General features: G+C 48.1%; 1 protein-coding gene across 19 annotated transcripts in view; it reads right to left on the minus strand.

Moving 5' to 3' along the window:
• Window positions 1-17200, minus strand: part of LOC100346422 (ATP-binding cassette sub-family A member 17) — a 102788-nt gene that overhangs the window by 73630 nt on the left and 11958 nt on the right. For 15 of the 19 annotated variants that reach the window (XM_051836206.2, XM_051836204.2, XM_051836205.2 and 12 more), the window contains 7 exons: window positions 13313-13392; window positions 12683-12944; window positions 9800-9927; window positions 7831-7996; window positions 5569-5828; window positions 3904-4020; window positions 1070-1187 (listed from right to left, as the gene is read on the minus strand). In XM_051836206.2, the coding sequence (XP_051692166.2) occupies window positions 1070-1187; window positions 3904-4020; window positions 5569-5828; window positions 7831-7996; window positions 9800-9927; window positions 12683-12944; window positions 13313-13392 (1131 nt within the window). The remainder of the gene's footprint in view (window positions 1-1069; window positions 1188-3903; window positions 4021-5568; window positions 5829-7830; window positions 7997-9799; window positions 9928-12682; window positions 12945-13312; window positions 13393-17200) is intronic. The other 4 variants (XM_051836203.2, XM_051836202.2, XM_051836201.2 and 1 more) reach the window with 3 other exon arrangements.

A 17200-nucleotide genomic window follows, 5' to 3' on the forward strand; every position in this document is an offset into this window, starting at 1 on the left:
CTTTGGACTGCAGATATCCAGCTGCTCCAGCACAGTTGCTGGAAAGACACTGAGCTGCCTGGCCCGACTGGCCACAGGGTCGGCTTGCATGACATGGTTTTGCTGTCACTTGGCATTCCTCACTGCACTTGCTTTCTACTCTAGTTAACTGTGTTTCTGAACTCACTGGTCTTAGTTCTTTCTATTTTTGGCCCCCTGCTTATTTCTTACTCTTGTCCACAAGTTTGGGTTTTCAGTTTTTAACCATTAGCAACCTTTAAGTCTCAGGACACAGGCACTCTAGCATGCTGCTCATGCGCAAGCTCCCGTCACAGCTCTCTGTATCTACGCCACGCTCACCCTAACACTATAGAGGGGAAACAGAAGACAGCATTCTGGACCATTCAGTTCTCAAAGAACCCTCCTTCATCTTGGCTGAGTCGATATTTGCCAGGGCCTACTTATTAGCTCATGCTATTTGATGTAAAAATATTCATAAATGTAAATGATAAGCTGACTGCCTTCGGTTATATCACACTTTGATTTCTTGAACCCTCCCCCCATTTTTTGGGTTGTTCTCCATTAACGTTTTTGTCTATACTGCTCTAGGCTGACCCACAGCTCAGTTCTCCTGCACTCTTCCTATCATTTCTGTATCTTGAGATTTATCAACTATTACAGCAATAGTTTCAGACATAACACACCTCCTGACAGGAACAAATTCCCAGGAATTCCTTTCCTCCTGTGGTGCCTGGAATGCACCCTAGTGTTATAGCCCAGCTTCACAATCAAAACCAGAAAAATCATCTGCTCTGACTGTCTAACCCTTCCATTTCCTTACAAACTGAGACTTATTATTTACCTCCATTTGAAATCTTATTAAATCATCAAATGAAGCATAAAAGCATGAGACTATTGAGATGTTCCCATAGGCTTCTATTGGGAAATACAATTCTTCCATTGCTGATATAATCATCAAAGTGGAAACGTGGCACTGGAGCAATAATAACTAATGCTGTAGTTAATGGGAACTACAATGCTGCCAGAAAGTCACAAACCCTTCCTGACAGAAAGTCAAATCAGGACTCACCTCTTTGGAAGAATGTGCTGACCATGAATGCAAAAAAAATTGTGGCAATGGCAAAGCACATCAGAAAAACAAATATCAAAATAGGGTCACTGCTCGTGAACACCGCAACACCATTCACCTACAGAACAATCACAAATGACAAAAATTTTACACAGAAGGAATGAGGTGAAAGCATAAAGTATCTGAAAACAATGCGGAAAATATTTTTTAAAATTCAAGATTATCTTAAACGAAATGATTTATACAGATTTTTAAGGCAAATCTTTAGTTTAGCATCTATTGCCATTTACATATTACGTTCTGTGCATGTATCTTTTTTGAAAAGCCTACGTTTGGATTTAATTTTTGAACCAATATAAATCGTTTTGTAAAGTATTTATTTGTTTCTTTGAAAGGCAGACTGACACAGGGAGAAAGAGAGAGAGAGAGAAATCTATCTATCTTCCACCTGCTCATTTACTCTCAAAATAGTCACAATAGCCAGGGCTGGGCCAAACCAAAGCCAGGAGACCAGAACTCCCCGGTCTCCCATGCAGGTGCAGGGGCCCTAGCACTTGGGCCATAGCCCACTGCCTTCCCAGGCCACAGCAGGGAGCTGGAGTGGAAGCATTACCAGATGATCTCCAACCTGCACTCTGATATGGGATGGTAGCATTGTAAATGGCAGCCTAACCCTCGGTGCCATGACGTGGGTCCCCTGTTGTTTGCTTCTAAAAAGTGAGTTTATTCCATTTGTCATTATCGTTATTACAGATAATTTTGGTATCTCTTTTGATATGTCTTCTGGCCATTTCCTTTATTTTATATATCCTGCTACTTTTGTCTTTGTTTTGTCCAAACTACCACAATATGGGTAATTTAGAAGATAATTTTCATATATCCAAATAGTGGGTTATAATTTAGTCATTAATTGAAAGCTGGCAATTTTAACACCAAATTCTATTAACAAAATAAACATAAAAAATAACAGTGCTGTAGTATATCAGTCAGCTTTTCACTACCACAACAAAATATCAGAGAAAAGTTAACTTTATAAAGAGAAAAGGTTTATGTTGGTTCACACTTCTGGAGGTCCACAGTCCAAGATTATGTGGTTACACTGGTTGGGGTTATGGTTACATGTGGTTATCTGGTGAGGGAATTTTTGCCACGTGACAGGAGGGAGCACGTGGGTCTATGTCTATATGATCTCTTATGAAGCCACCAGGAAATAATCATGAACACTCCACCCTGATGACCCAATTCAATTCAATCACCTTCCAAAGGCCCCACCTTTAGACACTACAACTGGATTAAGTTTGCATCCTCTTAGCACCATTAACAGGACACTTTGGAGACCATACCTTTAACACATGGGCCTTTGGGAGACATTCAACATCTAATTATCCAGACCACAGCACATGGTCATAAAACAATGTTTTGTTTTGTTTTGTTTTGTTTTGTTTTGTTTTGTTTTTACAGGCAGAGTGGACAGTGAGAGAGAGAGACAGAGAGAAAGGTCTTCCTTTTGCCGTTGGTTCAGCCTCCAACGGCCGCCACGCCGGCACGCTGCAGCCGGCGCACTACGCTGATCCGAAGGCAGGAGCCAGGAGCCAGGTACTTATCCTGGTCTCCCATGGGGTGCAAGGCCCAAGTACTTGGGCCATCCTCCACTGCACTCCCTGGCCATAGCAGAGAGCTGGCCTGGAAGAGGGGCAACCGGGACAGGATCTGGCACCCCGACCGGGACTAGAACCTGGTATGCCGGCGCCGCAGGCAGAGGATTAGCCTATTAAGCCACAGTGCCAGCCCAATGTTCTTATTTTTTTACAACTATTTTCAAGTAATTGTGGGGTACAACATTTAATGTTCTCAAGTTTATGAAAAATACATGTTTGGGGGCCAGTGTTGTAGCTTTACATGTTAAGCCACCACCTGCAATGCTGGCATCTCATACGGGCGCTGGTTCACGTCCCGGCTGCTCCACTTCTGATTCAGTTCCCTGATGATGTGCTTGGGAAAGCAAAGCAGCAGAAGATGGCTCAAGTCCTTGGGCTCCTGCCATCCACGTGGGAGACCCAGATGAAGCTCCTGGATCCTGGCCATTGTGGCCATTGGGGAAGTATATCAGCAGATGGAAGATTTCTCTATCCCTCTCTCTCTTTTTTTTTAAAGATTTATTTATTTACTTGAAAGTCAGAGTTGCACAAAGAGAGAAGGAGAAGCAGAGAGAGAGAGTCTTCCATCTGCTGGTTCACTCCCCAGTTGGCTGCAACAACTGGAGCTGCACTGATCTGAAGCCAGGAGCCAGGATCCAGGAGCTTCCTCCAGGTCTCCCACGCAGGTACAGGGGCCCAAGGACTTGGGCCATCTTCTACTGCTTTCCTAGGCCATAGCAGAGAGCTGGATCAGAAGTGGAGCAGCCAGGACTCGAGCTGGTGCCCATATGGGATGCTGGCACTGCAGGCAGCGACTTTACCCACTATGCCACAGTGCCGGCCCCATGAGATTTCTCTATCTCTATCCCTCCCTCTCTCTGTAACTCTGCCTTTCAAATAAATAAAATAAATCGTAAAAAAAAATACATCTCGACAATCTCCTGTAACACAATTACTGCACTCATATCCACTACTTGAAGACAAATGAGCCAGAGGGAAGGTGAAGCTTTCCCTGAACCTAAGGTCCCAACCGCGTAAATCCCCAGTCACCACCTCTCAGCCCGAGGTTTTCCACGTGGTCATCCGTAACTGTGTTTCCGTCACCTTTTGGATATCAGCACCTCCACCCACACCATACCACATTTATTTTTCACCTACTCACAGCTTAGCACATCTTCAGGGACAAGAGACATGTACCTCTATGCAGAAGAGAATGGTCATGACAAAAACCGCAATGCAGACAGAGATGAAGAACATGATGAACCAAGCAACCCAGTGCAGCCAGTTGTCCAGTCCCATCATGCACATGTACTCCTAGAGGAGGAAAGAGGCTGACATTACAGTTCTAACGGGTCTGGCACACTGGGATGAAGAACTGCATGAGAACACTAAAGAGAGCTGGCTAGTAGAGGGCGATGGAGACTGAGCGAGTTACAAGAATGGCACAAGCCAGGGAGCCGCATTCAATGGTTTAGTTATGGTACAGGCAGACTTTGTATTAAAATGATTCTTCTCCTGCAATCGCAAGTATACTGCTGGTTCATTCATTCATAGAAGGCCTACTATAAGTGCATGACTCCAGCGGTCCTGAGGGTAAACACCTGAACTCCTTACTGGGTCCTCACTTAAAAGTCTATTGATGGTTATCGGTTTTTCAAAAGCATTCTTGGGGGTGGGCACTGTGGTGTAGCGGGTAAAGACCTGGAGGAAGCTCCTGGCTCCTGGCTTCAGATTGGCCGAGCTCCAGCCGTTGTGGCTAATTGGGGAGTGAACCAGCAGATAGAAGCTCGCTCTCTCTCTCTCTCTCTCTCTCTCTGCCTCTCCTTCTCTCTCTGTGCAACTCTGACTGTCCAGTAGATAAATAAATCTTTAAAAAAAAAAAAGCATTCTTTAACCTACAGAACAGACTCAAGGACAAAATAGGAAACATGTGACCAATTCAATGACAAACAGCACATTTTATAACCACCATCTCTCTCCACCGGTTCATTCCTAAAATAATCTAACAAACAGGGAAAGTAAATCTACAGCCTGAGTCTGGAAACTAAAAGGGGAGTCCAGGAATACACCAGGAACTCCTCATCACCCTGGGATTTTTCAGTAGGTGCAGAGCCTCCCAATTGGCCCCTGTCTCACTATCAACCAACATCACGCGAACCCAGTGCATCCCCACCACTGATGGCCTCACAAGGCAACTTCTGCTGGTCCCTGCTCCTCACAACTGACTGTCGACACAGCACGCCAGGAGCCCACTCTTCAGCCTCAGACGTTGTCAGTGAGGGTACACAAGGTTCAGGGAGACAGCACCAGGCTACTTAAATAATAGTCACAGGAATCAACAGAAGGAGAAGAAAATTAAGGAGATTTTTTTCAAAGGAGAAGGTGAAGAGAGAAATAAAGGACAAAGTAGACAAACAGAGGAGAGTTGAAAGTACAGTAAAATCAGACTTCAGGAGCAATTCAGCAAGATCAACCATTGTCTAAACTGTGTCCTTCCAAAGAACACTTCCTGTCTACCTTACAGCAAGAAGTGTGCGTTCGTGTGGGCTTTTATACCCTGCACACACTCAGTAGTGAGTCATCCCACAAGCATTTTCTGGACACTTTCCCCGTGGAAGGCAGTGTACTAGCCATCCAGGAATGACCTGGCTGCACATTTCCAGGCTGGAAGCAAGGATTCACAGAGTAAGAACAGATGCACCACCTCACTCGCAGGCAGGTCAAACTGAGCGAAGTCTGGGACATCACTGTGACACCTAAGTGACCTCTGCTGTGGGTTCGTTTCTACTCTGGTGATTGTTTCATTAGCAGCATCCATACAGACCTGCCCAGGACAAGCATCTGGGCAGGAGACTGAGTTACCTTCAGTTTCTTCTCTTTCTCCAGCGAAATGGAATTGATGATGACGAGCTCCACACAGATGAAGCTGAGCATGAGGAGCAACGGGAACTCATTCTGAAGCACCAGGAAGAACCTGTCTTGAATGAAGGGCCCATACGGGAATCGCTTCAGCAGCACACTGAGACTGCCAAACATGTCGGCTGCCGTGTTGTGAGCGTGATGCCACATGACGGCCTTGTCCACAGCATGCTGGATGGCCAGGAAGCCTTCTCTATTGTATCCTGTAAGAGAACAGTGCATATCAAGCATAAGAAATTTAAAAAGACTGAGGGCACAAAGCAACTGGTACCTCAGAGGGATCACGGCTAGTCATTCAGAGACAGACAAGACAGCAGTAGGAAAGGTGTCCCTACAGACCACATGCTAATGCGCGAGAAGTCACAGCACAGACCCCGGGGTCGAGGGGATGACACCTGTGATCAGAAAGTAGGGTAAAGGAGTCCGGGCAGCCACAACAAGGGATTACAATGCAAGAATTTTCCATGGGGCCACATCATCTTCCCTTAGTGCCCAGGCTTTGGGGAAAGGGTGCTTGTTCTATAGTTTTAATCATCCAGCATGTACAAGAGAGTTACACTCAAAGCAGTTGACAGACGCAGCCACCCTGGCATTCCGTGACCTGTTTCTGGGTCACTGCCGCAGCTGTGATCCAAGCCTTATCACAGCAACTCTCATTTCAACACAGTGCAATTGGTATGCTGGGGTCAGCTCTTCAGAAAGACAAAGATTCCTGTTTTGGGGTTTTCTGAGACAATGACCCCAGCACCAAGCAGGATGGCCAGGCCCCAACGTGAGGCACACCAGCCCTGGAGCCGAGGACTGTGCTCTCCCGATGGCCTAGATCCCAGCAGACCCCCACGCTGCCAAGACAGAAAAGGGGGGAACAAACTGCTGGTAACGCTCCGGAAACTTGCACATTCTTGATTTTGTGTGCTGAAACCTTTGGAGCAGCACAGGGGACTGGAAGCATTTGGATTCAGATTCCCTGCGGGTATGCAGGCAGGCCGAAGGCCTCAAGCCACTGTGAGGCCATGCTCCAATGACGTCCATGTTACCAATTTGTTTTTCTAGGAACACTTAGTTCCCTGGAGGGCATCACCTTAAATCCCTCACAAGGAGAGCCACCAAAAACCTAGACTGAGTTGGAGGGCACGAGGCCACCATGAGAGGATGGGCACACAGACATTCTTCAGGACATGGCACTCACTGTGAAGGGCGGAGGATAAACTGACCTTGGTGCTGCCCCTCTACTTCTCCAGAAGCCAGAGGTGGCCAGAGGTGAGAGTTGAGGGCGGCAATAATGCAGGGAGCATGCTCAGGGAACACATTTAGGTGTCTGCTGTCAGATCCAGCTGGATCGTGTCCATGGGAGGGGGCAGGCTGATGGAAGGAGTCACTGTCAAGGCTGTCCCCCACCCTCACTGAAGGGTGCTGCGGCAGAAAGCACATCTTCCTCAGGAGCGAGAATGGCAGAGGCCAGGGCCCCAGCTTTGAGACCACACCTGCATCTCAGGACAAGGAGGGACTCACGGGAAAATCACAACCCTCGGGAATTAATTTTCTATCCACTCATCCTGAGCAAGATGGGGAGAAGAAAGGACATTTTTCCAAGCAAGAGTTCTAAATGGGGACCAAAGGAGTGGCGACAACACATCCAGCAAAGACAATGAGGCCAGGAAGGAGAGGGCCTGGCATTCCTCTTCCTGTCCTGGTAGGCATAGGGCAGTGGGGACAGAAGACTCTAGCCAGGGTGAGCAGAATCAAAGTGAGACATCAGCCCATGAACAGACCAGAGTTTAAGGACCTTGGAGGTAGAGCTTGGAGATATCCCCCCGAGCAGGAACAGAATCTCTCTACGGCCTGGGAAAGCAGAAGGTGGCCCAAGTGCTTGGGTCCCTATACCCTCATGGGAGACAGGAAGAAGCTCCTGGCTCCTGGCTTTGGATTGGCTCAGTTCTGGCTGAAGCCATTTGGGGAGAGAATCGGTGATGGAATACCCTTCTCTCTGACTCTCCTTCTCCCTGTCTATAACTCTACCTCTCAAATAATAAATCAAGTCTCTAAAGAAGGATGTAAGCATTTTACTGAACATCACATTTTGAAAGGTTACTTCCTCAATGGCTGGGGACACACTGGTCCAGCTAGATGTCAGGCAGAAAAACCAGAGAGCCCACAAGTACACTGCAGGACCGCGGTGAGAAGCAGACTTCAGGGCTTCCTTACCAGGGCTTCCGCCGTCAGCTTGCTTGTACATCCGGGGTTCTTGGAGTGGATTCGGAGGATAAAGAAAGGATGTGCACCAGCCTTCAGGGTCATTTTGAAGAATGAACAAATGCCTAAGTGGTAAAAAATTCCTCTGAATGTAACTGAAGCGCAAACTATACTGAACCTATGAAAGACAGAGAGAAAACCAGTTCAGTCACGAGGTCCCGGAATTCAGCAAAGGCGCAGGACCGCAGAGCTGTGCCTGGAGGAAGGGCTCCCAGTGCCGGCGACCACTGTGGGAGGGCGAGGACACCACAGCAGGGTTCCTCCTGTGTTCTCTGGATATCATCCTGGAGAACCAACACTGGCCTGTGGAGCCAGCCTCGGGAAGGGAGCGCACAGGAGTGAAGAGCTGGAGCTCTGGATCCACGCAACCTGGGCCTGAGCCCACATCACCTTGGGAAAGTTTCTTCATCTTTGTGCCTCAGTTTCCTCATCAGGGAAATGGGGATAACAACAGCACTCACCTCAGACCACAGTGGGGTCAAATGAGACAGGGCCTGCAATGGCCTGGCATTAGTAAGTCCTTGAAACATACTGCTGCTTCTTGTATTAACACATCTCCTTCCATCTACCAACATAACACCTACATTCTCAAAATAATCATCAAGGGGCCGGTGCTGTGGCATAGTGGGTAAAGCCGCTGCCTGCAGTGCCGGCATCCCATATGGGCGCCAGTTTGAGTTCCGGCTGCTCCACTTCTGATCCAGCTCTCTGCTATGGCCTGGGAAAGCAGCAGCAGATGGCCCAGGTCCGTGGGTACCTGCACCCATGTGGGAGACCCAGAAGAAGCTCCTGGCTCCTAGTTTCTGATCGGCGCAGCTCCAGTTGTTGTGGCCAATTGGGGAGTGAACCAGCAGATAGAAGACCTCTCTCTCTCGCCCTCTCTCCCTCTCTCTCTCTGTTTCTCTGTAACTCTTCCTTTCAATAAATAAAAATATTTCTAAAAACTAATCATCAGAGGCCAGCGCCGCGGCTCACTAGGCTAATCCTCCGCCTGCGGTGCCAGCACACAGGGTTCTAGTCCCGGTCAGGGCACCGGATTCTGTCCTGGTTTCTCCTCTTCCTGTCCAGCTCTCTGCTGTGGCCTAGGAGTGCAGTGGAGGATGGCCCAAGTGCTTGGGCCCTGCACCCACATGGGAGACCAGGAGGAGCACCTGGCTCCTGGCTTCGGATCAGCGTGGTGCGCCAGCCACAGCAGCCATTGGGGGTTGAACCAACGGCAAAGGAAGACCTTTCTCTCTGTCTCTCTCTCTCACTGTCCACTCTGCCTGTCAAAAAAAAAAAAAAAAAAAAAAGCTAATCATCAGAGAAACTGTAGTAGAGCAAAAAGCTATAAATGAAGGGTTTTCTCATCCCCAAACATAAACCAAATATTTCAGGGTTGAAAATACTGATTTTTCTTTGAATATACACACAGACCTACCATATCTGAAGTCTGTGATATTAGTAATGATGACAACAATAACTAATCTCTCTGGAAAATTCCTCTGTGCTAGTGTCTATTCTAAGCACTTTACAGGCACAACTTCATTTAATTCTCAGAACAACTCTGTAAGTTAGGGACTAATAATACCCCTACCACACGAGCATGGACACTGAGGCTCACAAGTACCAGGAACTTCTCCAAGGTTACACAGCTGGCAAGTTGCAGGGCTGGGATTCACATCTGGTGCCTGGTGCTGGAGTCAACCAACTGCCGTGAGAACTCTTGGACACCTGGGGTTGCTTGCTCAGAACAAGCCTTTTCTTTCAAAGATTGAAAACCAGAAGGGACCTCAAAGTGTTAAGTTGTCATAGGACCATTCGCTTATCCCCTTGCAACTGAAATGCCCACGAGGCCACCGAGGGAAACAGGAGAGCATCAGTTTCCTGAACATGAAGGGTGAGTGGCTCAACAAGACTATTACGGGAAAGAGATTCTCACCTCAAGTGGCAAAGGGTCATTGCTGTCATTGAATCTATGGTGAAAAACAATTCCTGTCAGAATGTAGAAAGCTTTGTGATCCTTAATTATGTAATTTTCAAACACAGGTACTGAAGAGAAGCCTAGAACTACAGAGAAAAATCCAATCAGTGAGTGGCTAGTGTGAAGGCAAAGCTCCCCAGATCCTTCATCTCTGCCTAAGAAGACTTCAGAGTGCCAGCTAACTCCACCATTCACTCAGCAAACATGCCAGTGCAGAGTTTTTTTTTTGAAGATTTTATTTATTTGAAAGAGTTACAGAGAGAGGTAGAGAGAGAGAGGTCTTCCATCCCCTGGTTCACTCCCCAGATGGCCACAATGGCCAGAGCTGTGCCAATCCGAAGCCAGGAGCCAGGAGATTCGTCCAGGTCTCCCACATGGGTACAGGGGCCCAAGGACTTGGGCCATCCTCCACTGCTTTCCTAGGCCATAGCAGAGAGCTGGATTGGAAGAGGAGCAGCCAGGACTAGAACCGGCGCCCATATGGGATGCCGGCGTTGCAGACCAGGGCGTTAACCCGCTGCACCACAGAGCTGGTCCCAGAGATTTTTTTTTTTTTTTTTTTTTGACAGGCAGAGTGGACAGTGAGAGAGAGAGACAGAGAGAAAGGTCTTCCTTTGCCGTTGGTTCACCCTCCAATGGCCGCCGCGGCCGGTGCGCTGCGGCCGGCGCACCGCGCTGATCCGATGGCAGGAGCCAGGAGCCAGGTGCTTTTCCTGGTCTCCCATGGGGTGCAGGGCCCAAGCACCTGGGCCATCCTCCACTGCACTCCCTGGCCACAGCAGAGGGCTGGCCTGGAAGAGGGGCAACCGGGACAGAATCCGGCACCCCGACCGGGACTAGAACCCGGTGTGCCGGCGCCGCTAGGCGGAGGATTAGCCTAGTGAGCCGCGGCGCCGGCCACCAGAGATTTTTTTTTTAAGGGCAACAGAAAATGAGGTAAAGAGGTTGAGACGTATGATTCTTGTTATTCAGTTCAGAACTTTAGTCTGTGGTCCCGGGAACTGCAGCACCTGTCTTGGGACATCAAGGAAGTCACGTGAAGGAAGACAAAGAAAGAAGTTAAGTCCCAGTCACACAGGTCTGACACAGATCAAGCCTTGCGGTTTGTTTTCCTTAAAAGTTGAGGTTTGGGGCCGGCGTTGTGGCACAGTGATTAAGCTGCTGCCTACAGTGCCAGCAGAGTGGACAGTGAGAGAGACAGAGAGAAAGGTCTTCCTTTGCCGTTGGTTCACTCTCCAACGGCGCACCGCGCTGATCCGAAGGCAGGAGCCAGGTGCTCCTCCTGATCTCCCATGTGGGTGCAGGGCCCAAGCACTTGGGCCATCCTCCACTGCACTCCTAGGCCACAGCAGAGAGCTGGCCTGGAAGAGGGGCAACTGGGACAGAATCCGGCACCCCGACTGGGACTAGAACCCGGTGTGCTGATGCTGCTAGGTGGAGGATTAGCCTATTAAGCCACGGCACCAGCCCTGTTCCACTTCTGATCCAGCTCTCTGCTAATGACCTGAAAAGGCAGTGGAAGATGGTTCAAGTACTTGGGCCCCTGCACCCACGTGGGGGACCCAGATGAAGCTCCTAGCTCCTGGCTTTGGTCTGGCCCAGCCTTGGCTACTTTGGCCACTTGGAGAGTGAACCAGCAGAAGGAAGACCTCTCTCTGTGTCTAAAAATTTATTAGTAAAAACGGGCTTTTGGCACAGCAGTTAAATCTCCACCTGGGATACCCATATCCCATAGAGGGTATCTAGGTTTGAATTCTGGAAACTCTTCTTTCAGTCCAGCTTCTGCTGATGCGCACTCTGGGAGGCAGCAGGCAGCTCATGTAGTTGGGTCCCTGCCACTCACTCGAGACCCTGGATAGAGTTCTGGGCTGCTGGCTTCTGCCTGCACCAGCCCCAGCTGTTGCATGCATTTGGGGAGTCAACCAGTGGATGCAATGTATCTCTCTCTTTCTGTAACCGCCTTTCAAATGAACAAAATCCAAAAAATATTTAAAATAAATAGCTTTTTAAAATTTTAATAGGGGCTTACATTGTGGCACAGTGTGTTGAGATGCCAGCACTCCATACGAGCACAGCTTGGAGCCCCAGCTTCTCTACTTCTGATCCAGCTCCCTGCTAATGTGCCTGGGAAAGCAGCAGAAGATGGCCCAAGTACTTACACCCCTGTACCACATGGGAGACCTGGATGGAGTTCCAGGCTCCTGGCTTCAGCTTGGCCTAATCCTGGTTATTGGGATCATTTGGGGAGTGAACTAGTAAATGGACGATCTGTCCACTCTGTCTGTCAAAAAAAAAAAAAAAAAAAAAAAACTTCACATTTAACTTTTGTTTTTATATAGACAGAGAAGGGGAGAGATGGAGAGAGAAGTCTTCCATCCACTGATTCACTCCCCAAATGGCCACAAAGTCTAGAGCTGGGCCAATCCAAAGCCAGGAGCCAGGAGCTGCTTCTGGGTCTCCTGCATGGGTACAGGGGCCTAAGCACTTGGGCCATCTCGCACTGCTTTCCCAGCCATTAGCACGGAGCTGCATCATAAGTGGAAGAGCCAGGACTCAAACCTGCACCCATATGGGATGCTGAGGCCCCAGAGGATTAACCCACTACACCATAGCTCCAGCCAACATTCAACATTTTAATTAGCCTTGTGACATAAATATACAAGTCTCCAGTGTGTTGCTTAAAATAACAAAAGCACCACATGGACAGACCTCCCTTAACTATTAATTCTCTATGCTCTTTAAAATGTGAGAACCCCAGATTCAGAATCATTACTGCAAGGATTCTCAGAAAAAAACTTCAACTGGTACTGTATAAAAATATCCCCCCATGTAGTGTCTAACCTTCAAGCTCAACGTCAAAGTCTTGCTCCACCCTCTCAGTGACAGCCTTCACAGCCTCGCTCTGGGAAGGGATGTAAGCTAGCTGAAGTCTGCTTTTCTGAGGATAATTAAAGAAGAGTTCTGGGAGTGAATTGACATCGAATGCACTGTAGTTAGAAGCTGGTCTTCTTCTTGGCACACTGTTGAAACGAAGGTACAATATGATCGCAGAGAACAGGAATGGCATCAAGATTTCAAGGACTGTCACCACCGTCTTCCGCTTCTAAAACCAAAACAAAAGCTGCACGTTAGCCAACAGGGACACAAGACAAAATCTCGGAGTGGGATGTCTTCCTCGGAGAACCTGTCACTTCTTCCAGTTTCCTTTGCAACACAGGAGAAAGAAAAAACAGAATGAGAAGTAGCTAGAAACATCCACTTTTAGCTTTTCTATAACACCAGTGGCAGGAAATCAGTAACAATGATGTCATCTTTCGTAACTCAGGTTCATGGAATTACTATGGAAACATGATTCAACTATAGGAAACAGGCCTTCACAAGTTCTTAATTCTTTAACTCATTAGAAACCAAATTATCTTAAACATTCAGTCCTTCCCAACAGACTGCATTTCCCGAGATCTGCACACCCACCTTCAGGATGAAGTTCTTCCAGAGAAGCAGCTTCAGCCTCTGGAACACCGCCATTCTGCCAGCTGGAGGAGGGCTCATGTCTAGTCAGGAAGCAAGCAGGGGTGTCATGCATAACAGAGAATGCCAAGGGGTGCCCTTTCATCCTGAAAGCTCACTGTGACTAGGATACTAGGCTAGACTGCGTCTCCTCAGCCAGCTCCTGACTTCTTTCTTTATGATTCTTGCACCTCCCTCAACCAGCACACATCCCTGTGCCCCCAAGCCACAGTCTGTGGACAGATTTCTTCTTCCCAGACACTCCTTAGGTGACCTCACTCTGCTCTTGGGTTGAATCCATCTACATGCTGATGGCTTCAAAACCTTTATCTCTAGCCTGCACTTCGCCTGTAGCCCTAAACCATCTCCACACATTTCATCTCAAACGGGACAAGGGAAAACTGGTCTATTCATACTCTTCCTAAAACATATTATCTGGGGCCAGCATTGTAGCATAGTAGGTCAAGACTCTGCCTGTGGAACTGGCATCCCATTTGGGCACTGGTGAGAGTCCCAGCTGCTCCACTTCCAATCCAGCTCTCTGCTGTGGCCTGGGAAGGCAGTGGAGGATGGCCCAAGTGCTTGGGCTCCCACATCCACATGGGAGACCAGGAAGCAGCTCCTGGCTCCTGGCTTCAGATGGGCCGAGCTCCAATCATTGGTCATTTGGGGAGTGAATCAACAGATGGAAGATCTCTCTCTGTCTCTGTCTCTGTCACTCTGCCTCTCAAATAAATAAATTAAAACAAAAACAGAAATATCACCCTAGGGTCTCTCTCACCTCAGTTAATGTCACATTTTTTGAGTTGGACAGGATTATTTCTTTTCTTTTCTTTTTTCTTTTCTTTTTTTTTTTTTTTTTTTTTTTTTTGACAGGCAGAGTGGACAGTGAGAGAGAGAGACAGAGAGAAAGGTCTTCCTTTTGCCGTTGGTTCACCCTCCAATGGCCGCCACGGCCGGCGGGCTGTGGCTGGCGCACCACGCCGATCCAATGGCAAGAGCAAGGTGCTTCTCCTGGTCTCCCATGGGGTGCAGGGCCCAAGCACTTGGGCCATCCTCCACTGCACTCCCTGGCCACAGCAGAGAGCTGGCCTGGAAGAGGAGCAACCGGGACAGAATCCGGCGCCCCGACTGGGACTAGAACCCGGTGTGCCGGCACTAGCAAGGCGGAGGATTAGCCTAGTGAGCCGTGGTGCCGGCCAGGATTATTTCTTCACTTATTTTTTCTCTTTCACAGCCCAAATCCAGTGTTTCAGCAAATCCTGTTGGGTCTACCTTTAAAATATTCCCAAAATTCAATACCTTGTCACCACACTTACAGTATCACCCCCTGCCTCAGTTTCTGCAGTAGCTTCTCCAGTGCCACCTTGCAATCTATTTTTCACTTAGCAATAACAATGTGGTTCAGATCAGATCACATCCACTCCTTTGCTCGAAACTCTGATGCTTCCCATGTCTCTCCAGGCAAAAGTGTGGCCTTATAACGACCTGCAGACTTCTCCAGCAAGCAGATGTTTCTAGCTTTCCTGTCGCCTCTCCACTCATCTCCTTTCTCCTTGCTGCTAATCCCAGAACACACCAAATAACCGTGGCCTTAAAATGTGCATTTCCTCTGTCAAGGACAAGTACCCACTTCCCTCCTATGTGGACACGGCTAGTGCACCTACTTATTTTAGATCTTTGTTCAAAACTCACCTTCTCTGTGATGCTTTTATCAACCATCTTATATAAAAGTAAAACATTCCTGGGGCCGGCGCTGGGGAGCAGCAGGTTAATGCCCTGGCCTGAAGCATATGGGTGCCAGTTCGAGACCCAGCTGCTCCTCTTCCGAAACAGCTCCCTGCTATGGCCTGGGAAAGCACTACAAGATGGCCCAAGTGCTTGGGCCCCTGCACCTGCGTGGGAGACCCAGAAGAAATCCCTGGCTCCTGGCTCCTGAGTTTGTATCAGCCCAGCTCCTGCCAATGCAGTCATCTGGGGAGTGAATCAGCAGATAGGAGACCTCTCTCTCTGTGTTTGCCTCATTGTAACTCTGCCTTTCAAATACATAAGTAAATCTTGAGAGAGAGAGAGATGAAAGAAACAGGGATCCTATAAGGACGGGGGGAATATGATTATTGTTCCTAGAACGTTATCAACCTTGGCTATGTTGCGTCTGTTGTCTCTGCTTTACTTCCTACAATGCTACATCCTTAAAGATAGGGACACGGCCCTTTCCTCAGGAACACGAATTTCAGGAGCCAGCGCTTTGGTGCAGTGCATAAAGCTGCTGCCTGCAGTGCCGGCATCCCATATGGCTGGTGGTTTGAGTCCCAGCTGCTCCACTTCTGATTTAGCTCTCTGCTATGGCCTGGGAAAGCAGCAGAACATGGCCCAAGATCTTGGACCCCCATACCTATGTGGGAAGACCCAGAGGAAGCTCCTGGCTCCTGACTTCAAACTGGTGCAGCTCTGGCCATTGTGGCCAACTGGGGAGTGAACCAGTGGATGGAAGACCTCTCTCTTTCTGCCTTTCCTTCTCTCACTGGGTTAATTCTAACTTTCAAATAAATAAATAAATATTTTTAGAGATATATTTATCTATTTTTTTGAAAGTCAGAGTTACACAGAGAGAAGGAGAGGCAGAGAGAGAGAGAGAGAGAGAGAGAGAGAGAGAGAGAGAAAGAGAGAGAGGTCTTCCATTCGATGGTTCACTTCCCAAATGGCTACAATAGCTGGACCTGCGCCAATCCGAAGCCAGAAGCCAGGAGCTTCTTCCACGTCTCCCATGCGGGTGCAGGGGCCCAAGGACTTGGGCCATCTTCTATTGCTTTCCCAGGCCATAGTAGAGAGCTGAATTGGAAGTGGAACACCCAGCTCTTGAACCGGCGCCAATATGGGATGCCGGCACTTCAGGCCAGGGCATCAACCCACTGCACCACAGTGCCAGCCCCAGTAAATAAATCTTAAAAAAAATTCAAGGGGCTAGCGCTGTGGCACAGCGGTTTAAAGCCCTGGCCTGAAGCACCGGCATCCCATATGGGCGCCAGTTCTAGTCCCAGCTGCTCCTCTTCCGATCCAGCTCTCTGCTATGGCCTGGGAAAGCAGTAGAAGATGGCCCAAGTCCTTGGGTCCCTGTACCCACGTGGGAGACCAGGAAGAAGCTCCTGGTTCCTGGCTTCAGATCAGTGCAGCTACGGCAGTTGTGGCCATTTGGGGAGTGAACCATTGGCTGGAAGACCTCTCTCTCTCTTTCTCTGCCTCTCCTCTCTCTGTGTAACTCTGACTTTCAAATAAAATAAATAAATCTTTTTAAAAAATTCTCAGAAGTAGCATCTTTGGAAGTGAATATGGAGTGACATCTCAGAAATGGGTCCCTCCACTGACAAACCTGTTAGGCTGGCACAAACCGCCTGGAACAACTACAAGTTGTCCATTGGTATCTGAGGGGGATTGGTCCAGGACCCCTCACGCATGCCAAAAAAGGCAGATGTTCAAATCTCTCACATGGTACAGCATTTGCATATAACCTAGACACATCCTCCCATATACTTAAAACAATTTCTAAATGACTTACAAGCCTACTATAATATAAATACTATGTAAACCATTGTTACACTGCACTGTTCAGGGAACAATGACAATGTCTATATGTGTCAGTACAGATACAACTGTCTCCACACAGCTCACGGGCTGCGGTCAGCTGAATTCTCAGATGTGGAACATGCTACTGTACATGCTACTCACAAGATGTGCATTGTAGATGCTAAAACACACAGAAAGTGGAAGGATGGAAAAGATATCATAAGTAAATTGTACCTAAAAAATGGGCTGGCTATAATAAAAGACAAAATAGATTTTAAGTAAAAAGTT

Source organism: Oryctolagus cuniculus, chromosome 19, assembly GCF_964237555.1.
Source record: "Oryctolagus cuniculus chromosome 19, mOryCun1.1, whole genome shotgun sequence".
In the NCBI taxonomy this organism is placed as follows: domain Eukaryota; kingdom Metazoa; phylum Chordata; class Mammalia; order Lagomorpha; family Leporidae; genus Oryctolagus; species Oryctolagus cuniculus.